The sequence below is a fragment of the Trichechus manatus genome, unplaced genomic scaffold (assembly GCF_000243295.1).
Source record: "Trichechus manatus latirostris isolate Lorelei unplaced genomic scaffold, TriManLat1.0 scaffold00014, whole genome shotgun sequence".
NCBI classification, from domain to species: domain Eukaryota; kingdom Metazoa; phylum Chordata; class Mammalia; order Sirenia; family Trichechidae; genus Trichechus; species Trichechus manatus.
The window spans coordinates 855,439-880,093 of NW_004443950.1; the positions used below are offsets into that span (position 1 = coordinate 855,439).

The window sequence follows — 24,655 nt, forward strand, 5'->3', positions numbered from 1 at the left end:
GGCTTCCTGGGGAACCGAGAGTCGAGACTGACGCTGAAGGAAGGGGAAACGGCCTTGCGCCAAGGTCTGAAGTTGAATGATGGGAAGGCTAGGAGGCGCAAGACCGAGCCCGGGTGGGGACTGGACCGCCCGGCGGGGACGCCGAGGCTCTGTCCCGTAGGAGCAGAGTCTCAGACAAGAGCCTGGGAAAGAGCGATACACGCCGAGGGCGTTTTAGCAGCCTCGTCTGCGTCCCCAGGGCTGCCTCTGGGAAGAAGAGAAGTTGCCTGGAAAGGCATTGCCGCGAAGAAGACTCGCCCCGCGCACGCGCGCTCCAGAGCGAGTGGAGGAGGGAGCTCACCTCGCGTTTGCGCCCAGCACCCGCTCGCGGACAAATATTTGACATTCCGGGCTTATCGGGAGAGGGGCGGAGCCGGATGAGCGACGTCCCTCCCTCCGTGCTTGAGCAGGTAGTCACACGCGAGGAGGTGTCCTAGTAGGCGATCAGGAGAGCACGACCGCGCTCTAGCATTCGCCTCCTCCCTAAGTGGAAGCGCTGGTAGACCGAAACCGCGGAACATGGGGTCCACCTCCTACTCTCTCCCGGCCGCCGTGACCCGGCGCAAGTCACTTCCGTCCTGGGTGCCTCAGTCTCTTCATTCGCTAAGGGGGGAGCGCGCTGCTGTGTGGAGTCAGTGGACAAGGCTTCGGAGGCGCCCCCTCCACCCCGATTCCCCAGGCGTGAGCTGAGGATGCATTCTTATCCTCCGCTCCCTCCATTGTTCGCAGGCCTTCTCCGAAAGCGCGAGGTAGGGCCGCTGCCTGTGTCGGGCCGGCCTTGGCCACCCTGTCTCCGCCTCCGCCAAGCCGGTGTCCCTTCTTCCCGCTGGGTTCTCCTTCAGTTTCTCAATCAAGTAAATGGGAGAATTCAGGAAATACCGGGGCGGCCTGGAAAAGCGCCGTAAAGGAGCCTCACCAAACTCGATCGGGCGAAGGGGGCCAGTGAGTCCTCAACGGAGAACTGTCGGAATTGGAGTATTGGCCCGGGACACTCGCCGCTAGGCCCCCACTCGCCTGCGCGCTCACAGTCTCCAGGCAACAGGCCCTGAGCCTTTCCCTACCGGCGCGCGCGCGTGTGTAAGCGAGGGAGTAGTGATGTTTCAGGTTCGGACTATTCAACTCTTCCCGGTCCAGGGTGCTGCTCCCGGTTGGAGGGAGCAGGGGACTTTCTCTTTCCGTAGCACAGAGCCTGCACATCCTCCGTCCCACATCGACCACGTTTCGGCACCGCGGACACTTCCCGGAGCCGCGCTCGGGCCAGGCCCTCGTCCTTATGTGGACAAGCCTTGCCCTATGACCCCTCTCTCCTAAGGCTCTTATGACCCCTGATGATCTCCGCCGGCTTCTTCCCCCACAAGTCCTTGACTGACTCCTGGTGACTCCCACAGGTCCCGTGTGACCTTCAAGGACTGGGGAAGGGCCCGGGTCCTGCACGTTCCTTTGCAGAGCTCTCACGGTTCCTGGGGGCTGGGGACGCCCCGGGAATCGGACAGGGTCCAGAGCGCGCATTCAGGCCGGCGTATGCGAGCGCGCGGTCTAGGCTGGGTTCTGGCACCCCTCCCCTACTGTTCTCTGGAGCCGCCCCCGGTCACGTGGCTGGCGGGGCCGGCAGGTAACTCGCCCAGAAAGGGCGGGGGCCGGTACCGCCCCGCCCCGCAGGGCGCCGCGGGCGCGTCTCAGCAGCGCCCACTGCTCTAGTCAGGCCGCAGGTGCCGTCCCCGCCACACGGTGTCCGGCGCAAGCTGGTCCGCGTCTGCCGTCGGTCAGTGCGTGCGTGCGCCTCGTCGGTCCGCGTGTGTCTGGCCGAGCGCCCCCTTCCTCTGTGGTCATGACTCCGCCGCCGCCCCAGCCACAGCCTCCGGGTCCGGACCCCGCTGCAGATTCCGCGGCAGACCCTTGCCCCGGGCCCGGACCCCTAGTCGTACTGTTCGGGGCCACGGCCGGTGCGCTGGGGCCCGACTTGGGCTCCGACGAGACCGACTTAATCCTTCTAGTCTGGCAAACAGTGGAGCCGCGGAGACGCCAGGTAGTATGGAAAGGGGGCATCAGGGCCGCCGGGGAACTGCAGAGTTGGGGGGCGCAGTGGCTGATTGGATTTCCCTGCCGCCCGCAGGTGGGGACGCTGCACAAGTCCCTAGTGCGCGCCGAGGCGGCCGCGCTGAGCCCGCAGTGCTGCGAGGCGAGCGGCCTTAGTGCCGACAGCCTGGCACGGGCCGAGCCACTGGACAAGGTGTTGCAGCAGGTGAGCTCTGAGGCTAGGGTGGGTGGCGGCATGGCCGGTCTGCGGGGATATTTCCCGGCAGGAGAGGTGGCAGGAGGCGAGGCCTGGCGCGCCGCGACCAGCTGGCCCGGGCGGTAGGACGGGTTCCTGCTGTTTGAAACTTTCAGCGACTCCCGTGTGTACGTGTGTCCGAGTTTGCTGGTCCTCCCTGGGGGCGCCTTACTTTTCAGATTTTCCAGGGCCCACTACTAATGGAGGGTGGGTATCGAGACTGTGGGAACCCTCCCAGAGTCCCCGCTGGGCGGGGGAGTGAGGCTGAGACGCCTCTGGGATCCTGCCCGGTCGGGTGTCCCAGAGCAGCAGCCGGAAGCCGAAAGGGCCGAGGGGCCTAGTCTTGGCCATAGGTCACTGCCCTGCACCCGCGTCCTCGGCCCACCTGCCCTCCTGGGAGCCGCTGAGGCCAGGGCGTAGGGCAGTGTCTGCCCCTGAGGGAGACGCCGCCAGGTGTAAGCTGCCCGTCTAGGCCTGTCCCGCCGGCTGGCCAGGCGTGGGCGCTGTCCGGATTCTGCCTGGGGATTACCTGCTTTCAGAGTGTTTAGAGTGCTGAAGTGACTAAAGTGGGAAGCGGTGCCCATTGCTGCTTTCTTTTTCTTGTCTTCACTATGCGCCCACACGTTCCCTGACTCTAGCTGAGTGTAATGAGAGTAAGTGCCTTAATCGGACAATCTCTTTGATCCTCCAGCTGTGGTGGTTCCTGATGAGGAAACTGAGGCACAAAGATGTTGCATCTGGGTCTGTTCCAGAAGGGTTCCTAGACTAGCCCCCACTGGGGAGTGTGTTGGAGGAGAGCTGGGTTGCCTTTGCTCTGCCACTCTCAGATTGTCACAATTGGCAGAGGGGGGTCCATGGACCTGTGCTCAGTACTTGTTCTACAGCAGGGGTGGAGGCTGGGGAGGGGCTGGGCAGCCTCTGAAGTGCCACCCCCTCTATGAGCAAACAGCTCAGTGCCAGCCGGTCGATAGGGTGTGGGTCAAAGCTCAGGCTGCCCGTGGCGTCCAGGTGTGGAGCTCTGTCCTTGGAGCTTCTCTGCCCCTTGTTGGTCAGACCTGGAGGCGGGGCTGCCATTGACCATGAGCAGTCTGGGCCTCTGGCAGGCCTAGGCTTCCCCCACCTGTGTTGAGGGTGGTGCCTGGTCAGGGACAGGTTTAACCTGCTCTACCCCGCCCCTTCCCACCTGCTAGTCCCACTACACCAGGTGTTTGCTCTGGCTCCATTCCAGACTCCTTGACTCTGCATGTGATAGGGGTTTGGGTGATGTGTGACCGCCTCCATTCGGCATGGAGGAGGTGACAGTGGACTGGGGGAGAGGTACAGGGCCAAGCCCAGCGGGCGTGGCCTCCTCCCCAGGCAGGGTAAGGCTGAACATCTGGCTGAACCAGCTTTGCAGCCTTCCTCTCCCTCCTCCTGCCCCTAGTCCCTGCCTACCCAGGTGTGAGTCTGTGTCTCTTCCCACTTCCACCCCTAGTTCTCACAGCTGGTGAGCGCGGAGGTAGCTCTGCTCAGCGGGGGCCCCTACATGCTCTGTACTGATGGGCAGCAGCTGCTGCGACAGGTCCTGCACCCCGAGGCCTCCCGGAAGGTATGCTACTGAAGGCATAATGAGGGGAAGTAGGGTTCTCAGACCTCTGTTGTTGTGAGGGTGGGCAGGGCAGCTCAGTTCCTCCATTTACTCCCCCTCCCCATGTGCCCCCAGAACCTGGTGCTCCCCGACACCTTCTTCTCCTTCTATGACCTCCGCAGAGAATTCCATAATCAGCACCCAAGCATCTGCCCCACCAAAGACCTCACGGTGGCCACAATGGCACAGGGTATCTGTGACTCAGCAGGGCTAGGGTGGAGGGGTGGTTAGAGGCTGTATGTGTCTGAGTATGTGTATGCTGGTGGGTTATATGGACACTATTTATGTGTCCATATAACCCACCAGCATACACATTTTTTTCCTGTGTATCTTTTTGTTTCTGTGCTGGGATCCATTTGAAATGTGGGCATATGTCTACATATGTCTGGGCTGGGGACATGTAAATGCATACATGAGCTGGGCTAAAACAAATGTGTCTGTTGGGGTTCTGCATGTGTCTATGTAGAAGACTTGGGCCCAGGTGTGGCCAGGGTTAGTGTCCATGCTGGTTGCCCCAGGGCATCTCATGCTGGGATTTCTTCATCATGACTTCTCTGCCCATAGACTTGGGGTTGGAAACAGATGCCACAGAGGACGACTTTGGAGTCTGGGAAGTAAAGACAATGGTAGCCATCATCCTCCACCTGCTGGAAGGGCCCGATGGTAAGGTTTCCCTCACCACCTGTTACCTGCTTTCAAAGGCAGGAGGGTAAACACCTACCTATTACTTCCTCAAAGTTCCTCTCCCCATTTGTCACTCTCTGAGAGACTACAAAGTGGAAGCCCCTTTGTCACCTCCTCATCCCCCTCAACTGTCCTTTTTGCAGAGCTTGGTGGGGAGACTTCCTCCACCAGTCCCTGCTGACCCCCATGTCATCTCCTCTTAGGTCAATTATTTTCGAAGCCTGAGGTGGTAAAGCAGAAATATGAGACAGGGCCTTGGTGAGTGTGGGGATGGGGGTGGGTGACAACAGCTGGACAGCTCTGACCCTGTGTCCTGCCCCTACAGCAGCAAGGCTGACATGGTGGACAGTGAGACTGTGATACGGGCCCGTGGGTTGCCCTGGCAGTCATCAGACCAGGACGTGGCTCGCTTCTTCAAAGGGCTCAACATTGCCAGGTGAGTGTGGCAGGACAGGTGGCCTAGGAGAGCAGGCCTGCCCAGGAGGCACTAACACAGCACTGGCTCCCCAGGGGCGGTGTAGCACTCTGTCTTAATGCCCAGGGCCGCAGAAATGGTGAGGCCCTCGTCCGCTTTGTGGACAGTGAGCAGCGGGACCTAGCACTGCAGAGGCACAAGCACCACATGGGCGTCCGTTATATTGAGGTGAGGCTTGAGATGGGGCTGAAGGAGGACAGAGCTGAGGAGGCCTGAGCCCCATGAGGTGTTTCCACTCTACCCACAGGTGTATAAAGCCACAGGGGAGGAATTTGTGAAGATTGCAGGGGGTGAGTCTGCCCTCAACAGGCCCTAGCTCCCCCTGGTTTTTGATCCACATCCCACTTCCCTGCCACCTCTTGCCTCTCTTATGTGCCAGGTGGGTGAGGTTTCGGAGGGTATGAATGAAGCAGGTGACTCCCATGTCCCCCACCCAGGCACATCCTTAGAGGTGGTCCGTTTCCTGTCACGGGAAGACCAGGTGATCCTGCGGCTGCGGGGACTGCCCTTCTCAGCTGGGCCAGCAGATGTGCTGGCCTTCCTGGGGCCAGAGTGCCCAGTGACTGGGGGTGCTGATGGGCTGCTCTTTGTGCGCCACCCTGACGGCCGGCCCACTGGTGATGCCTTTGCCCTCTTTGCCTGTGAGGAGCTGGCACAGGCTGCCCTGCGCAGGCATAAGGGTATGCTGGGTAAGCGATACATCGAACTCTTCCGGAGCACTGCAGCAGAGGTGCAGCAGGTGAGCACTCAGGGCTCACCGCCCCACCCCATGTGCTTCTTCCCCAGGGTGCTCCTCAGGTCCCCTGTGCCCCTGCCCTACTTGGCATGACCAGCTTGTTGCTGCCTTCCATACTAGGTCCTGAACCGCTATGCATCCAGCCCACTCCTTCCCACCCTTACTGCCCCACTGCTGCCCATCCCTTTCCCACTGGTAGCTGGGACCGGGAGGGATTGTGTACGTCTTCGAGGCCTGCCCTACACAGCCACCATTGAAGACATCCTGAGCTTCCTGGGGGAGATAGCAGCTGACATCCGGCCCCATGGTGTGCACATGGTGCTCAACCAGCAGGTGAGGTTGCTGTCAGTGGGGGGCACACATTTATGTGAGAGAGGAGTGTGCGGCTAGGGATAAGGCACTTTTGCACATGCTTACAAGACAGTGTGAACAGGGCCGGCCATCAGGCGATGCCTTCATCCAGATGACGTCAGCAGAGCGGGCCCTAGCTGCTGCTCAGCGTTGCCATAAGAAGGTGATGAAGGAACGCTATGTGGAGGTGGTACCCTGCTCCACAGAGGAGATGAGCCGTGTGCTGATGGGGGCCACTTTGGGCCGCAGTGGCATGTCCCCTCCACCCTGCAAGCTGCCCTGTGAGTGCCCCAGGGGCTGGGGAAGGAGGAGGCAAGTGGGGGCCAGGCCGTTGTAGGCCCAGCTTTGTACAGTGGGGACTCTTTTCTGGCTGCCCTACCCAGGGCAGTGCTGGCTCACTGCAGATGCACTCTCTACTTCTGCCTCCAGGCCTCTCGCCACCCACCTATGCCACCTTCCAGGCCACACCAGCCCTCATTCCCACTGAGACAGCAGCTCTGTATCCCTCTTCAGCACTGCTCCCGGCTACCAGGGTTCCTGCCACCCCCACCCCCGTTGCCTACTACCCAGGGCCAGCCACTCAGCTCTACATGAACTACACAGCCTACTACCCCAGGTACCCTGCTGCCAAGAGAACCCCACAGCCCCCCATCCTGGTTGGGGGGCTGTCTGATCCCCTTCCTGGGCCAGATGACCCAAGGTGTATTGGAGCATGGACTTTATTCTGAGATGACAGGGGAGTGACAGGTGCAGGTGGGCTGGTGCCCTATACAGTCTAGACTGGCAAGGAGACTGCAGGCAGAGGTTTTAGGGAAGAGGAACAGAGCTAAGCACAAGGCAGAGGCAAGGGAAATAAGGAGGCAGGCCTTGGTGTAGGCCACAGATGAGATTGCTGAACCCCTGCCTTTCTTACCCTAGCCCCCCAGTCTCCCCTACCACTGTGGGCTACCTCACCACACCCCCTGCCACCCTGGCCTCTGCCCCCACCTCGGTGTTGTCCCAGCCAGGAGCCCTGATTCGAATGCAGGGCATTCCATACACAGCTGGTATGAAGGATCTGCTCAGTGTCTTCCAGGCTTACCAGGTGAGGTCGTGTAGCCGGAGGGTTTGGGGGCCTGGCTGAGCCTAGAGTTCCCTGTCCTAAATCTCTGTCCCTTCTGCAGCTAGCCCCTGATGACTACACCAGTCTGATGCCTGTTGGTGACCCGCCACGCACTGTGCTACAGGCCCCCAAAGAGTGGGTGTGTTTGTAGGTGAGGGAGACAGGCAGTAAGAGCTAGCTGATGTCCTCAGCTAACATGCCCCTCCTCCTGTATCCAGAGGATCAGCGCCTCAACCCAGTGGTTTCCTTACGGCTGGTCAAAGCTCTCAGAAGGTATCAAGAGGAGCCCAAGCCTCAGCTCCACCCCCTACTTACTCCTCTGCCTGTTCTCCCCAAAGATGATGGCTGGACCCTGTGTGCAGGGCTGGGGGTGGAATGCGCTACCTGCTCCTGATGGCCTGACCTGGGTGTGGAATGGCGCTACCTGCTCCTGATGGTTTGACTTGGGCTTGCTGAGTGGCATCTGGAGAGCCTTTGGTCTGTCCTGGATATGGTCCGTGCCCACAGGTTCTGTGGGGTTGGCGGGTCCACAGCAGGGTTTCTTTCTTTTTTAAAATGTAAGCCCTTGTGCCTTCTATGTATGACTCCTGGGAGAATCAAGGGTCCATCTGAGTCTTTGAGTAAAGCTCCTGAGGCTCTGCCTCCCTGTAGCCCTTCTGATTAGGGGTAAAGAGGCAGAGTCTCATGTAAGAATACTAGCCCCACTCCAGCTCGGCACAAGGAGTATTAGAAGGCAAAACCACAAGCTGTTTTGATGGACTATGCTGCAGTATCCCCAAAGAACACTAGGGGGCAAGAGGCCCCCACACAAAGCCTCAGGCTTGAATTTTAAAGGGGACTTTCTTCCTACTTTTCGCGCACACCTTGGACAGTTGTCCTGAATCCAGCAGACACCATGGGATGTCCTTTGCACCCATTTAAGGGTGCATAACTGAAGCCTTGGAAAGAATTTGGAACTCCACCCTCTCCTCCGTAAAAGAAACAAAGCTTCCTGGCCAAGTGGACTTTTTAAAAGCTGTGGTGCCCTTAGCTTTGGCACCCAGAGCAAGGGGCTCTACACCAGCCCCAGGCGGAGGAAAACTCAGACAGATTTCAAAAAGGAGACTGTTGACCTATCACCGTTTATTATTTCAGCACTACAACTGAGGAGCCTGAACTGCTGGCTCTTCTTCCCTTTGTATTTGTGTAAGGAGCACTGCACTCCTATAAAAGGTTTTAAAATACAAACTGTAAAAGAAAACACAATCCCAAGTGTTGTAAACATAACTGAGAACCAGTTCTTAACTGAATATCCATTTTAAAAAATACAAGGTTTCAACTTGAGCCCATCTTATTCTTGACGATGACAGTCTGTTCTGAATATCAAAAGCAGGGCTTCACAGCCAAGCCCAGCAGAGCTCTGGTGCTACTGGCAAGTCCTGGGGGTGGGTGGGTTGCACACTGGGCAGCAGCACCACACATGAACTCAGACATCTGTTCTTTCAGTCTAATTTCTCTGCATCTCCAGTAAGCTGAAGGCTATTCATCCCCTTCCTCAACCCAAGATCTAGCATGGGTTGGAAGGGAAGGGATGGGTGCTATCACATGACCCGTTGCTCAGTGCTGCTACTGGAAAACAATTTGCATAGTCCAATGGATGATGTGTGCTTTAACACCACTACGCTGCACAAAAATTTAAGCGTTTATCTACAGCGCCAAAAAATAGACTCTTACACCAAAACTTTTACAAAGCCGATACAAAACAGCTTACATAGTATACAAAGCTGTATTTTAAAATTTGACTTTTATTTTAAATAGGAAAGCATTTCTAGTGCTACAGGCATCAAGGTATTTAAAAGGCATCAAAATTTGGTGCATAGCAACTCTGGATCATAAAGGCTTTTATTTTTGAGGGCAGCAGAGCAACCCCCAAAAGGGTCTTGCAAGGGGAGTTCTTGCAAGAACCCCATGTGAGGCAGCTACACCAGGGACAGGAGCGTGGAGGCAAGTCTGGCCTTCTCTCTCGAACTTCATCAGAGAGGCCAGCCCCCTACCACTAACCTGGGCCAAGGAAGCTGTGGGCTTCCTACCACAGGCCCTGAAGCAAATCTCACTATCCACACTTTGATACAAAACTCACTTTCAAAGAAAAAATGAAAACAACAGCTCTAAGAGGGGCCACAGTGATTTGCTGAAGGGCTTTTTTTTCTAACTAGTTTTAAGGGGGAAATCTAAAACATCATGGATTCAAAAAGAAAAAAAGACCATACTTCCTCATCCTGGGTCAAAAGGTCCCACCTGGCTGACTAGAGAGAGCAACAGACAGGCTCCCTCAGCCCAGGCCTCACTTAGGTTCTGCAAAGAGTCCTGGCATCTAAGGCCTACAATCCCCTGGAGTAATAATACCAAGCCTTTGACCAGCACACCATACTGTCTCACATGTAGGCACTCAATAAATTTGCTTCCTGAATAAGTGAACGTATGTTATTTCATTTGAAAACAGGCTGTACACTTCAGGGGCTTTAAAAGAGGCCCAGGCCTTGGAACAGGTAACTGATCCCATTAGGGGGAGGGGTGAAGGCAGGGTTTGAAAAAGGTACCCACCTCGGGTACCTCCTTTGGTAGACAGCAGGCTGGGGTTTCTTGCTGGCCCCTGCCTTGGGTGCCAGTCTCACCAGCAGCAGCACCAGGGCATCTTTGGTGTGGAGGGTTAGGTCTGTCATACCACCTCATTTCTAGATTTGCCTCAAAGCCTTTTAGGGAAAAAGTTGGTTTCCAGGCCATGCAGACCAGTGAGGGTGGGCCAGAATCATTTCAGGCTGTAAACAGAATGGGGGAAGCTTTCCATGCCACTGTGAATCTTACAAGTTTCCCTGTGGAGTCCTACATTTTCTCTACTCCTGTCCTGAAGCATAGCTTATATGTGCTTAGCTCCTGACACACCCTGGCATCTAGAGGTCAGTTAGAACCAGCAAAATTACCTAAACCATCATGAGACTGGCTTCAAAGGTGACAGAATAGACAAAGGCTGGTGCTCCCACCTGGGAAAAGTTCTGGGACCAAAGGATACAAACAGGAAGAGCACTCCACAGCCTACTTATTTCTAAGATGGCAAGAAAGGAAAGCTACCAAGCTGAAACCCACCTTTCAAAGTCACCTTACATGTAGCCATCTTACCTAAGGTCCTGCGGGAAAAAAGCAATTTCAACATGGAGCCAGTATGGAGAGACTGCAGGAAGGTTACCTAGAAAGTTACAAAAAAGGCTATGCTCTGGAATGTCTTTATATTCCAACACTTCAATGATGGAATGGTCTCTTCTCATTCTATCTAACAACAGTTTACTTTTATAAAGAGGTATGAGCTACATTTGGCTTTACTTCCTATGAATCTATGAAAGGCTTCAGGACACATGCTGAGTTTCTGAGGCCACAGGCATGGGCTTAGGATATATATTTTTTTCTTTTTGTTTGCCTCTGGAAGGTTTTATCAAAAGTTCCTATTTTAAAAACATCATCAAAGCTAAAAGGCCCTTCAAATGACCAAAAAGCAGTACAAATCACCAATCCTAGCTAAGTAACCAGGTCACCTGCAAAAGCAGCACCTCTGAAACGGAGAGCCTGCTGCATTCACACTCAAAAGCACCCATCATATAAAAGTATCCTATTTAAATACAAAAAGCAAAAGCTCATTTCCCCGAAGCTCAAACAGCCTATGCTGCTCCTTGTTCTTTCACAAAATTTACCCAAGGCCTGAGGCGGAGGACTGACGCTTTCCGCACGAGTGGTGACCTCAACTCTTGGTGCTAGTCCCAAAGACCGCAGAGTTGGAAGTCCAACAGGTCCAAGGAGAGAAGTATAGGGACACAAAGCTGCAGTTGAGAACGGTTAGAGCCCGTCGGGTCTTCCTGAATCCAGGGACTCGGGATTCGGGAGGGGAGCCTCTCTGCTCACCCCTGTTCCTTGGGAAACAGAAATCTGGGACATGTCTCTCCCAATGATCTCGTTCACTGAAAAACAATGAAAAGGAGAGTGTGATTAGTGACCTCTGAGTGACTGACCATTTGATGTTCAACACTGAGCTCTGCTTCAAAGACATGTTTCCCATCCCCTGGCTTTCTCTAAATGTAAAGGCAGCGCTTCAAGCCTGCTCTTACTCTGAATGGCATCACAGACAGGAACATCATTCCACAAGCAGCTCCAGACCCCTCCTTCTCTCTGTCGTAGTTCAGTTTGGGTTGGAAAGGGGGACAGCTGAGAGAACAAGGAAACATTCTTATCCTTACTCTAAAGTCTCATGTCCTGAAGCAGAGGACAGGACACTTTTGAAGTAAGTGTTCATTTTAATCTAAATGGGAGACAGTTGTGATCTTATTTCTACAGAGTCACTTCATTATGTAAAGTGAATGAGAATAAATGTTTTGGGTATTTTGTTACCCTATCCTAATACAATAGCCCTCTATTAAGTGGGGGCATTTGTATTGTTTGTGATTCTGACTGCAGGCTCACTCTTTTCTGTTGGATTTCCTGATATGCCAAGCACCACAGGGAGCACAGTGCTCTCCCAGGTCCAGTGCAAAGAATTTTAATCCTATGGAACTAATATAGAAGGGAAACCTCAAATTTCCCAAATAAAAACTTTGGGTTCTCATACCATTTCATTCTTTCCTTTATCAATTAAATAAAGATTCTATATTAATTCCACTCCTAGGTATATACCCAAGAGAACTAAAAACATATCCACATAAAAACTTATACTCAAATGATCAGAGCAGCATTATTTCACAGTAACCAATAAGTAGAAACAACCCAGAAGTCCACCAACTGATAAATGGATAAACCAAATGGAATATTATTTAGCTTTAAAAGGGAAGGAAGTACCAATACACCTACAACATGGATGAACCTTAAAGCCAGACACAAAAGACCACATAGTATATGATTCCATTTATATGAAATGTCCAGAATAGGACAATCCATAGAGACAGTAAATTAGTGGTTGCAGGGGGCAGGGATGGCGTGGTGTGGAGGAATGGGGAGTAACTGCAAATGAGTACAGGGTTTCTTTTGGGGGTTATGAAAATGTTCCAAAATTAGATAGTGGCAATGGTTACACAACTCTGAGAATACACTAAAAAACCACTGAATTGTACACACCGGGGTAAATTTTATGGTATGTTAATTATATCTCAAGAAAGCTGTTATTAAAAAAAAGGTAGAGAGGCATTGAAGTCACAAAGAAAGAGCAAAGGACTTGGGCAAATGTGGTGGTACCAGTGTGGTGACAGTAGGAAGAAGAGAGAGAAAAGGATTGCTTCACCACCACTACCAAGGTTTTGAGTCTAGAAAAGAATGGTGCTGTCATTATTGGAAATAAGCTAAGAAGGAGCAGTTTAGAGGAGGAAGGTGGCAGGTTAGGTGTGGAATTGGAACTGGAAATGAGAACATCCAAATGGAAAAATCCAGTGGGCTGGGAGCTACAGTGAATAGTCAGATCAAGAAGATTTAGGAGTCTTCATGTTGTTAAATGTTGTCAAGTCGATTCCGACTCATGGCAACTCCATGTGTGCAGAGTACAACTAACCATAGGGTTCTCAAGGCTGTGAGCTTTTGGAAGCAGATCGCCAGGCCTGTCATTTGAGGCACCTCTAGGTGGGTTCAAACCACCATCCTTTCAGCTAGTAGTCGAGCGCTTAACAGTTTGTGCCACCCAGGGACTCCGTAGGAGTCTTCATACTCACTAGAAATCTGGAAGCATAGAGGTTTTGCACTGAAGGATTTAGTGCCACTGAAGACAGAAGGCTGAAAATAATAAGTGGGAGCAGCATTGTGCTCCAATGAGAAGATAGGACCAGCAAACCAAATACATAAGCAGAGGGGTGGCCTAGGAATTAGGTTTGATTTGAGTATAGCCTCTGCTATTAACTCCATATGTGGCCTTGGACACAAATTACTTCATATCTCTAAGACTCCATTTCCTTATCTATATATAATGATCGTGTTGGACTAGTATGGTCTCTTTCAGCTGTAGAAGTCTGTACTTTTATGTCAAAAAATAAGTTTTAAGGTGGCAGCACTTAGAAGACATGTAAAAAAAAGAAGGATGAAGATTGGCTTGAGTATGGTTAGTTCTTAATGCAGAATATAAAGTAGGGACTAGACACCAAAGGAATTCAGTTACAAAAGGGTGATGATTCATCAGTGCTGCAGAGTTGATAATCACTAATTGAGACCAATTTTTGAATTGAGGGTCACTGGTACAAATTTAGGAGTCCTGGTGCCACAGTGGTTAAGAGCTCTGCTGCTAACCAAAAGGTAGGCAGTTCAAATCTATCAGCTGCTCCCTGGAAACCCTATGGGGCAGTTCTACTCTGTCCTACAGGGTCACTATGAGTCAGAAGTGACTTGAGGGTAACAGGTACAAATTTATAAATGTCTTTGTCAGACAGAAGATACTTTTTAAGTAAATTTGCCAGGCTAGGTTTATTGACCATTCATGATGCGTTTGCAAAGAAGAAATGGAATATAATGTAAAGGGACTCCTGACTTGCTAGAAATAACTCACTGGAAGTTATTATGTAAATTAAGTTATAAGGATGCTCTGCATAACAATAGATTTTATCTTTATTTTCTTCAGTATAATGGAGGGGAAGAAACTCTCATATGGTATATAACATGGAAATATAAAAACGGCATAAGTAGGCAGGGCAGCCCTTGGCACCTCTGTCTTTCCAAGCCACATATCAGGCAAGGAGCAGTGTCTTTAGTGTAGATTCTGTGGGTCTATGGACTAGCCTCATGCTCAGAGGGAGCATAAGGATGGCCGCAATCTCTATGTGTGGCCTCTAACATTACTCATCATATTAGACTAACTTATCAGCAGGCATCATCATGATCTGTCTTCCAAATAGGCTGTAAGCTCCTGAAGGGCAAGGACATTACCACTATAGAAACATCAATGTCTGATGACTGAATACTGAATAAATGGATCCTAATTTAATCAACTGCTTGGAAGCTACTTGGAACTAGAACACTGGAAGTTCATTAGGTACTGGGGTAGAAAGGGGACCAGAGAGTTTTTAACACTAACAAAGCCATCTGATTTTGACAGTATCTGTTTTAGGCAGAACTCACAGCAGTAGCAAAAAGCCAAATATACATGTAAATAACATAAGTTCTCAGCTCATATTCATCTTTTCCTATCACTTTTCCCTTCCAAAGACAGTAACTTCAGAGATGTTCCAGGCTGCCATGACCATACCTTTTTCAATTCTTATTTCATTGCTCAAGTTTCAAAAATATAAGTGGATTGAAAATGGTGCTTTATCATTACCAAAAACCACACGACGTGTTTTTTTTTTCCTGTGTCATCTTCGAGGAAATAGATGCTTACATTTTCCAGAGGATGAGGGGCCAGATCTAGCACTCTCCACCCACCTACTTAACAAGCACACATTGATGATAAGGATGAGAACACTGTTTTCTGAAGTAGCCAGGTGGTGGTGTTTACAGCAAAAGCTTGATCAAAGTTGTGTTATTTCTGCTCCCCCTTACCAACACTCTGTTCTTTTGCCTGGTATGCCTAACCTCACTTTGCTGAAGCAACCTGGAAAGTTCCTGACAGTTTAAGATTTTAAGACTATGATAAAGTCAAGAAGATTTTCCACAAAGGAGCTGATTACACTCAAACATAAATTAAACTACAGGATTCCCTCATTTGTAATTCACCAGTAGTCAGTAGATTTAAGTTCCAATAGGGCAGGAACGTTGTCTATCTTGTTCTCCACTGAATCCTTAGTGCCTAGTGCTTGGTACATATTGAGGGCTGAATAAAATTATTTGCCAACTGAATCTTTATACAATTTGGGAACTTTGAACAATAACAACAATTATGCGCAAGTAATTGCTACATTTGAATCCTGAATAAGATTTTTAGGACAAGGAGTCAGACTGCAACCAAGTGCTTTCACAGTCCTTTAGCAATAATTTGAGCTCAATGTTAATTATTCAAGTCTTCTGCTCTTCTTCTTCCCTAGCTTTTTCCTCAGGCTGGGTGCTCTGGGATTAGGCTCCCACCTCTGGGGTCCTGAGGAATTCAAATTCCTGCTGGGACTGGCCAAAACTTAGGTGTCACTCATATGCTTTGGTGTCCCCTCCCTCCCTCACCCCTTGCTACAGGATCAGACTCAGTCACAGTGGTGACTCTGCTTTGACAATACCTAAGGAGACAGAGGAACAACAAAATGAAAGGAATCCTAATCTCTGAATTACCATGTGGTGTGAGAGAAACTTCCAAATGTGGTTAAGCACTGCATTTTGGGATCTCTGCTGCTGCAACTTAGTTTATGTTATTAATAAAAATAGAACTCATCACCATAATAATAACAAAGAAAGAATACTTAAGTATTTTAAGGAAGAACCATGATAACTAGCTTGAGCTCTACCATCCCAAGTTTTCAGCTAACTTATTTTACATTTCACGCCGAACACTAAACAGTTCCCAACCACAAGACAGAATGAAAACATATACACGATGATCAGAAGATATCCTTCACTTGTAACATTAGCTCTAATGCTATAAAGGACAATCACCACACTCTTTTCACCACAACTGACTGAGAGAGAGATCAATCCTGGTATTAAGAGTCCTTTCTTCTTAAGTAACCTCTTACATATGTGATGCTATACTCTGTTTCATAAAGATCTTTGCTCTAGAAAAGCTTGTAACTCAAAATATCCAACGAAGACAAATATCAAATCTCCAGCTGAGTAAACAGGTACTTGAAAGTATATTCAAGTATCAGCATGCACCCTTTTGTATCAGCAAAAACTGAAATGTGAAAGAATACTCCTTTTCAATTTGGGTTAAGATGTGGGACTCAGAAGCATTTTAGGATTATCAAAAGATTCTGTCCTTTTCCCTATTTTTTTTTCCTACTTTGTACATTTCCTCTGAATAATCTTGGCCACTTCTATATATTGTTGATTCCCAAATCTTTATCTCTAAACGCCAAACCTGAGCTCGAGAGTCCTAAATTCAAGCAGCTCATTCCACTATCTGTGCTGTAGATCCCATCCTCTTGCCTCCTCAAGAACCTTTCTCCATCAATTTTCTTCTCCTTCCAAATCTTTCATCAGTTTCAATCTATCTCCTCCACCTTGATCCTTCCCATCAGCCTTTAAATATGGGTAAGTCTCTATCTTAAGCAAGCAAGCAAGCAAGCAAGCAAATAAAAACCCTAGATCCCACAATCCCCCCTGTATCTAGTTCTCTTTTTCATGGCTTAGTATCTTGAAGGTGTGGTTCTCACCTCGTATTCACGCCTAAATCAGCCATTAGTCCCTTCACTCCATGGAAACACTTCTTAGCATGGTCACTGGTGACCAACTTCTTGCTATACATACAGAACAAGCATTGGGCTACACACTGGAAGAAAAGAGCTTGAGTCCTGGTTTGGCTGTGGTGGGACTAGGGCAATTTACTTTCTTCACTTGATTTTCTCAATCATAATATGAGGAAGTTCTTTTAAGTCCTTTCTGGTTATAACTCTCTTGAGAGCTTTATGTACACTCTTGCAAGAATTTAGTCACCACTTTTATTCCTCTCATGGTTAGGTAAGAATGACTTGTGAGACCAGGGTAGGCCCAGTTTCTGGTAGAAGCAAGCATTTTGATGCCTTGTCTGATGGTTAATCTGGAGGCTTTAGTATCCTAAATACAAAGATTTGCATACTGAAATTGTTTGTAAGGCCCCTTCCTAATCTTAATTAATTTTAAAATGAAATTCAAATGGCACTTTGAAAATTACACTCTATGTTTATAATTTCTATCATATAATTTCTTAAGTGGCTGAGTTTTTGAAGAAAGGAGCTGATGTGACATTGAGGGTAGGCTACTAAGGTTGAGAGGCCCAAGACCCAGCCTGCTCTCCCACAGATACAGGCTCCACTGCTATGGATTCCTTCTAAGTGGATCCCCAGATAACTGAGGAGTGCAAACATGGGTCTGCAGGGCAGGCCCAAGGGTTAATGCTCCAGCTTACCTCTAACAAATGGATAAAATATTTCTGTTTTATTTCCACCCCATACTGCTTCACATCAAACTTGACCAGAAATGAGAAGGCTTATGCACCTGATCAGCAATCAAATCTACTCTGCACCCAAGCCACAGAATTCATATATATGGACCTTTCTCTATGCTTCTGTTTAAGAAATCAAATTAAACACTTGCCTTTCATTCAAACTCAGACTAGAATGATAAGCTCAAATTTGACAGCCTGAGTGTGATTAGATTTAAAACGCAGAGTCTTAAAGTCAAAGTGTAGCTCCAAACATAACAAGTGGGCCTACCAAGAAGGTGCCATGCATAGCCCCTCCTCTGTAGCACATGCAAATCCAGCCACTGCATGCAAATACCAGACATGGGCATGAAAACAACGATGAATTTCAATCAACACTCACCCTCTAGATTCTCCAGAAAGGAGCTGGACATGAGAGCTCATTGTGGTTAGGCCATTTCTCTGCTGAACCTGATGGCTGGTGTTCCAAGTCAGACATAAACTGGTCTGTGTCAAAGAAGACAACATCACTACTGAATGGAACAAACCAGAGGGTGAACTTAATCTACTACAGTGCCCAGCCTGTTTTTCTTCTATAATCAAGAGGAATTTAATTGTCCTTTATCTGCCAATTACCACATGTAATTGTTCCCCACATTTTATTAGATAAAATGAATACTGGAGTCTAGAAAGTGCAGGTAATGGTTGATTTATTTTTTTAAATTAAAAGGGCAACAATTTAAAGAGAGCTACAATTATGGTTTTCAGTACTTTAAGAGATAAATTTGGTTTTAAGTTAACTAGTTTTTATTAGATTAGATCTATTACTAGTTCCCAAATACTTGTCTATGTCTACATAAAAATTATCTGGGGAACTTGATAAAAATATATCAAATATATCTCTACTTCAGAACACAGAATCAAAATGTCTAAGAGGAGAGGACCAGATAACTATACGCACAGCCAAATTCAGTGGTCAGAGAGGACTATTGTTTAATTTTGTAAAAATTTAATTAATTTTTTTGGTCAGTGAAGTGACTGGTGGGCCCCAGAGGGTCACACAGGCCACAGTGAGCAACTGGGGTTTTATTCCAAGTAAGGGGGAAATGTGGATGGTTAGAGGATATTTTTTAAACTAAAGTTCACATCCATTAGCAGGTTATGAAATCAATTTCAGTGAGTTGAAACTAGTATTAAAAACAAAAAGAATAAAAGAGAAGACATCAGACTGCATTTCCTTTAATAAAGTTGACAGCATTTCCTGTAACAATTTGTGAGACTTTCATGTCAGTTGTATATGTGTTTTTGTGTGTATGCACTGGGCCATTTTATAAAATTTACTTCTTACTGTGGAAAACTGTCAAAAATGTTTGAAAACCATTCACTCAAGAAGAATTACTACTGGCCAGTATTGTGCTATTGAGTGAAGCACTCAAATGCCCAGTTAAAAGATTTCAAAATACAACATGATTAAGTAGGTAAAGCCTCCTCCTCAGGCCTGTAAGGAATCACTTTTGGCGTTTGTGTACAACCTCAATAAAAAAAGGACCTACTATATAGATTCTGAAAGAATACTTATTTTGCCTTGAAAGAAAAGAATCTGTTAAGACTCTGTGAACACCAATCAATACCTTCATCTTAGGCAGATGAAGGAAAACAAAGGAGGCAGCAGCCTGTGCAAAATGCAGCTTCACTAAAGGGGTAAAAATAAAACAAAACACAGGAATCCTTGCTTTAGGCAAAACTTTTCTGCCTTAAGCTTTTTACTAAATTTCAGATCACTCACCTAGTTTTCAGGTGTGATTTAAAGATTACAGTATGTGTAAAGAATTTTAAAGACTGACGATATGTCAAAAGTCTCCTGAGAATGCCCAGGCTCCACAATTGGATCCTCCAAAACAGACTTGAAGGCATGTGATTTCAGGTAAACTGGCACATAAATAAGAAACCCAGGAACAAAGCTAAGAGGGCAACAGGCACTGTGAGAACTTTTGGGAGTTGGCTGACTAAGTGGTAATTTTAGATTGTGCTTTATGGAAGCTTGCAGACCTTACAACACTGTTGACAGCTCCATAAAATAACTGATTCATTTCTTATTATTACAAAAACTTTGGGTTTTCTCATGGGAGGACACTGTATGAAATGACTGAATTAGCTTTTTGCAGCTCTAGCCATTAACTCAGAGCAAGACTTGGAGCACTTTTCTAAATCTCTTAAAATTTGTAGATCTGGGATACAGAATCTATTCCTTTTGTCTCAAAGTTTTAAAAATCAGTTAAATATTTACAAATCCTGAAATATGTTGGGGAAGATGAGTGACATTTCCCCACTTAGCTAAGCTGCTTACTTTATCAATATGTAGATATTTCTGGTTTATACAAACAAGGCAATGACCTCGTGGTGGCGTGTACGAAAGTACCAAAAAACCAAACCCATTCCATCACGTCAATTCTGACTCATAGTGACCCTATAGGACACAGCAGAACTGCCCTATAGGTTTCCAAGGAGCGGCTGGTAGATTCAAATTGCTGGACTTTTGGTTAGCAGCCACACTCTTAACCACTGCGCCACCAGGGCTCTGTATGAATGCAAGGGCTTTGGAATCCTAGCTTCATCACTTATTGGACTAGCGATATAGGGCAAGTTGTTTAATCCTTCTGAATCTGCTTCCTTATTTATCCAAAGAGAGTAGTGCCTCCTGAAATGTATGTGCAGGTACTCCGTAACATTTTATAGAAATGTAATTATTATTACTTAACTTAATAAACATGGGACAATTAATTTATCACTTGGTGATCTCATCTAGCCTCATGGCTTTAAATACCACCTACATGCCAGCAACTCCCAAATTTATATGTTCAGTCTACACCTCATTCCCAAACCCCAGACTCATTCATCCAAATGACTACTTGACATTTCCACTTGTATGTTCCAGTCAATATTTCAAACTTAGCACATCCAAAACATAACACACCAGATCCTTCTCCAAAACCTGCTCCATCCACAGCCTTCCCCATCTTAGCTGATGGCAACTCCATCCTCACAGTTGCTCAGGCAAAAAACCTTGGTGTCATACTTAACTTACTTCTCTTTCTCCCACATCGCACACCGAAATCTGTCAGGAAATGCCATTGGCTCTACCTTCAAAATACATCCAAACTCTGACCACTTCTTACCCCCTCCACTGCTACCACCCTAGTCCAAACAACCATTATTTCTGGCCTGGATTACCGCAACAGCATCTTAACTGGACTCCCTGTTTCTGCTCTTTCTCTTTTAGTCTTTTCTCCATCCAGCAGCTGGGATGATCCTGTTAAAACCTAAATCAGATCATGACTCATCTGTTCAAATCCTTACAACGCAATGTCCTACAAGACCCTACATTAGTGGTTCTTAAAGTATGACTGGGGACTCCTGGGGTTTCCTGAGAATCTTTAAGGGGATCTGCAAGGTCAAAACGATTTTCATAATAATACTAAGAAATTTTTTTTGCCTTTTCTACTTTCATTTTCTTATGAATTTACAGTGGAGTTTTACAGATATTATATGGTATGTGATGACTTCATCCTTCTGATGGGTACTAGAATATGTACTGTATATTCTTGTTTTAAAAAGTTCTGTTTTAATTTCTAATACGATAATTATCAGTAGGTATAAAACCATATAAACAAGAGCTCGTTGGGATCCTCAATAATTTTTAAGATTATAAAGGGGTCCAGAGACAAAAAAATTTGAGAACTGCCGCCCTACATATTCTGGCTCCCCATTACCTCCTTGATTACATCTCCTACTACCTTCCCCCAGGTGCGTCTTGCACCAGCTACACTAGCCTCATTGCTATTCCCCAATAAACCAGACATGCTCTCACGTTAGGGTTTTTGCTCTGGTTGTCCTCTTAGCCTTGGAATAATCTTCCTAGAGGTATCCACATTGTGACTTCATCTTTTTTTCTGATGAAATGTCACCTCCTCAATGAGGCTTATTCAGATTATGCTATTTAAAATCACAACCTGCCACTCACTTTAACCCTCACAGAACTCCAAATCACTTACCCTGTTCTTTTTTCTTTTTTTCATAGTAGCCCTTATCACTTTCCAACATACTTTATAATTTATTTATTTATGGCATGTACTGTTTATTGTTTGTCTCTTCCTGCTAGAAGGTAAGCTCTGTGATAGCAGGATCTGTCTTTTTTTCACTGAGGACCTAGAACAGTGTTTAGCATATAATAAGCACCTGATAAATGCTGTTTGAATGAATAAATGAATATAGACTAACTAAAAATTTGGACAAATAATATAGACATTAATGTAATCAACATGTAAAACAATTTATAAACTTTAAATCTGCAATAATTCATATTATATAAAAACAAATCAATGTTGCATTATAAAAAGCACTGATAACATTATAAAGAAACAGCCAAAAAAGATCATGCGTTGTTTCACCAACACTACTGGATTTCTGATGCAAGGAAAAAGATTTAAATTTAAAATTTCCTACTGAGAGAAGGTCCAAAGAGATACAAACATACAGGAAAATTTAGTATAGAATACTTAACTCATGTCTTAAAGAGCTACTGAACCTAACATATAAAGGAATTCTATAAATCAATAAGAAAACAAGAGTAATAATCTAACAGAAAGTAGGCAAAATATAAAGATACCAGACTTGTGATAAAAGATTTTCTCATAAGCATATGAAAAGGTACACAATCTTACTCGTAAGTGAAATGTAAATTAAAGTTATAGTGAGACGCTATTTTCTCTCTCCTATATGCAAATATTAAAACATCTGATAACAAACAGAATGTGCTAGTGAAGGTACAGAGAAATAGGCACTTTCTTACAATGTCACTGGCAATGTAAACTGGTACAATCTTTATGAAGGAGCATTTGACAGTATTTCTCAAAATACTGATCTAGCACAATCAATCACACTTCTAGAAATTTATCATACATGGCATACATATATGTATGTATTGCTTATTCTAGATACACACATGCACATGCATATACCACAGATGTTTAAAGATATCCTATAGATAGGTGAGAAATGACATATGTTAACAACTTACTGTACCTATTAAATAGATAACGGTAAATCTATACAGTGGAATATTTTATAGAATATTCTACAGAACATTAAAAAAGAACTTCCAAGTAAGTTCTTTTATGTTAACAGTACAGAATGATCTCTGAGATTCAATATTAAATAGAAAAAGCAAAGTACAGAATAGTACATATAATATGCTAGTAAAAGTAAGGAAAAACATATGCAATTGCTTATAAATGCATAAAATAACTCAGAAGCAACAGACAAGAAACTGGTAACTCTGCCTATATGGAGGACAACTGGGTACCTAGGAGAAAGATTTTTCACTGTGTACTTTGTTGTACACCTTTAGCATTTTGAACCATATGTATGTACTGCTTATTCAAAAAATAAGGGATATTCAAATAAAATTAAAATATAAAAATCCTATTCATATAAAAGGATCTATAAATACTTTTAAATACACACTATGATTAGGAGGGACTTAATTTGTTCCACATTCTTGTAAAGCTAGAATGTCTGTTACCATCACTCTCAACCCTACCCTATTTTCCACCAAAACTTCTACGAAGGAGTCTAAGAGATTAACAATTAGAGTTTCACATTTTTCCTCTTGTCCACACAGACAGGCTAAAGGTAGGATTTAGAAAGTTTTAAAAAAAAGGCCAGATATCGTCACACAGAGAAGACCTGCTAGGGTATATTTATCTAAGTTCTATCAAAAGCTAAGACCCCTGGTACAAGGCAACCCTGTAATGCAGCCAGAGAACTGCCATCAAACAACAAAAGCTCGTTTCACTGCTGAGTCTAAAATTAAATAATTTCTATCTCATTTAAAATATTTTTGTCCCTGTGAATAACACACTTCACAGGAACTCAAAAAATGAAGAGGAATTTTAAAACAGATCTATAAATAGCTGACTCTTCTATCTTACACATGGTAGAAATCAGAAAGTTACTATATTTATTGTGTTTACAGAGTAAATATTATATAAATTAATCAATTACAGCTAATTCAGAAACCACTAAACACATGTGAGACAATCTAACTTTCAGGCAAACCTGGATTCAAATGCAAGCCCCAGTATTTGTGGCCATATGACACTGGGCAAGTGCTTAAGCTCTCTGAGTCACATGTATAAAAATAAGGCTAATTCACACATCACAGATTGTTGGGAAGAATTAGTGCATTCCAGCAAAGTGCCTAGCACAGTGCTAAAAAAAAAAAAAAAAGCTTTATTATCAAGAAACAGTAACTATAACTCATTATTTTCAAAAATACATTTTCAAGTGAACTTATTTTGATGACTTTTGATACACTGCTTATTTAGTGGTAGGCTGTCTTGGACTCTTCCCAGATTATGTATAAACTGGAGTGGTGCAGATTGTTTACACACTCTGCTGCTAACCAAAAGGTCGGAGGTTTGAGGCCATCCATAGGTGCCTTGGAAAAAAGGCCTGGTGACCTACTTCTGAAAAATCACCCACTGAAAACCCTATGGAGCACAGTTCTACTCTGACTTTTACACACAGGGGGTCACCATGAGTCAAAACTAAGTGGCAACTGTTTTTTTTAACTGAATGTTTAAATTTAAATACCAAATTGATTAATTTTTTTTTGTTCAAATGGTAGAAACAACACATTCATAAAAAGTGGGGTATAATTAATTTGTGTCTGTGGAGACAATGTGTCTGTATCTTCTGAAATGTTAGTTCTTGCTTCATTGGGTCTGAAAATCCATTTTTCTTATCGTATGTTCAAGGATGGTCATGTTCAAGGTCCTGAATCCCCATTATAGTCCATTCCACATGAACCTCTCTCAAAAGCCTAAAACCCCCTGACAAAATCCATTGCCAAGGAGCTGATTCTGGCTCAAAGGAAATAACCCACGCTTTCTACATTTTTTGGCCAACCATACCCTTCTGTAAGATATTTTCGTAAGTGCTCTATGGCAATCTTTTTTTAACATGTTGTAAAAAAAAAAAAAAATTTAGCATAGCATGTTTACAAAAATACCTGGGGGGCAGGGACGGGGGTGCAGATGGCAAACAAAGCGTTCACATTATTTGTGTAAAAATATGGGAGTTCTGCCCCATATGGTTTCCAAGGCTGTAATCTTTCTTGAAGCAGTCTGCCACATCTTTCTCCTGTGGAGCAGCTAGTGGGTTCAAACCACCAACCTTTTGGTTCGCAGCCAAGCGCTAAACCACTGCGCCACCAGGGCTCCTTCTCCAAAGCCTACATGACATTATTTATGGAAAATTCTGCCTCTGGAATTAT

The 24,655-nt window shown here is 46.1% G+C and overlaps 2 protein-coding genes across 7 annotated transcripts in view; one reads left to right on the top strand and one right to left on the bottom strand.

Moving 5' to 3' along the window:
- Positions 1 to 1,867: 1,867 nt before the first annotated feature.
- Positions 1,868 to 7,469, top strand: ESRP2 (epithelial splicing regulatory protein 2). Of its 4 annotated transcripts, none has more exons than XM_023726810.1 (15): positions 1,868 to 2,065; positions 2,153 to 2,281; positions 3,786 to 3,899; positions 4,014 to 4,128; positions 4,503 to 4,601; positions 4,826 to 4,880; positions 4,921 to 5,058; positions 5,133 to 5,265; positions 5,345 to 5,387; positions 5,535 to 5,836; positions 5,954 to 6,166; positions 6,267 to 6,465; positions 6,614 to 6,800; positions 7,103 to 7,268; positions 7,348 to 7,469. In XM_023726810.1, exons 1-15 carry the CDS (start codon positions 1,868 to 1,870, stop codon positions 7,435 to 7,437), a joined length of 2,181 nt encoding a protein of 726 aa, XP_023582578.1. In that variant the 3' UTR covers positions 7,438 to 7,469. The 4 variants fall into 4 exon arrangements, with proteins under 4 accessions (XP_023582578.1, XP_004371516.1, XP_023582579.1 ...); XM_004371459.2 differs by having other exon boundaries at positions 4,948 to 5,058; XM_023726811.1 differs by lacking the exon at positions 7,103 to 7,268 and having other exon boundaries at positions 4,948 to 5,058; positions 7,371 to 7,469.
- Positions 7,470 to 8,382: 913 nt separating this feature from the next.
- Positions 8,383 to 24,655, bottom strand: part of NFATC3 (nuclear factor of activated T cells 3) — a 94,684-nt gene continuing 78,411 nt past the window's right edge. The window contains exons 10-11 of one of the 3 annotated variants that reach the window (XM_004371461.2): positions 17,723 to 17,826; positions 10,733 to 11,272 (exon numbers count right to left, since the gene is read on the bottom strand). In XM_004371461.2, coding sequence (XP_004371518.1) covers positions 17,726 to 17,826 — 101 coding nt within the window. In that variant the 3' untranslated portion in view covers positions 10,733 to 11,272; positions 17,723 to 17,725. Of the gene's footprint in view, positions 11,273 to 17,722; positions 17,827 to 24,655 lie in introns of all 3 variants that reach the window. The other 2 variants (XM_023726807.1, XM_004371460.2) reach the window with 2 other exon arrangements.

Bases quoted from the DNA above. Each gene is read 5' to 3' on its own strand.
- ESRP2 (XM_023726810.1), top strand. From the start codon at position 1,868: ATGACTCCGCCGCCGCCCCAGCCACAGCCTCCGGGTCCGGACCCCGCT. The intron at 4,129-4,502 runs GTATCTGTGACT...CTCTGCCCATAG, and splicing joins GGTGGCCACAATGGCACAGG to ACTTGGGGTTGGAAACAGAT. The intron at 4,602-4,825 runs GTAAGGTTTCCC...ATCTCCTCTTAG, and splicing joins CCTGCTGGAAGGGCCCGATG to GTCAATTATTTTCGAAGCCT.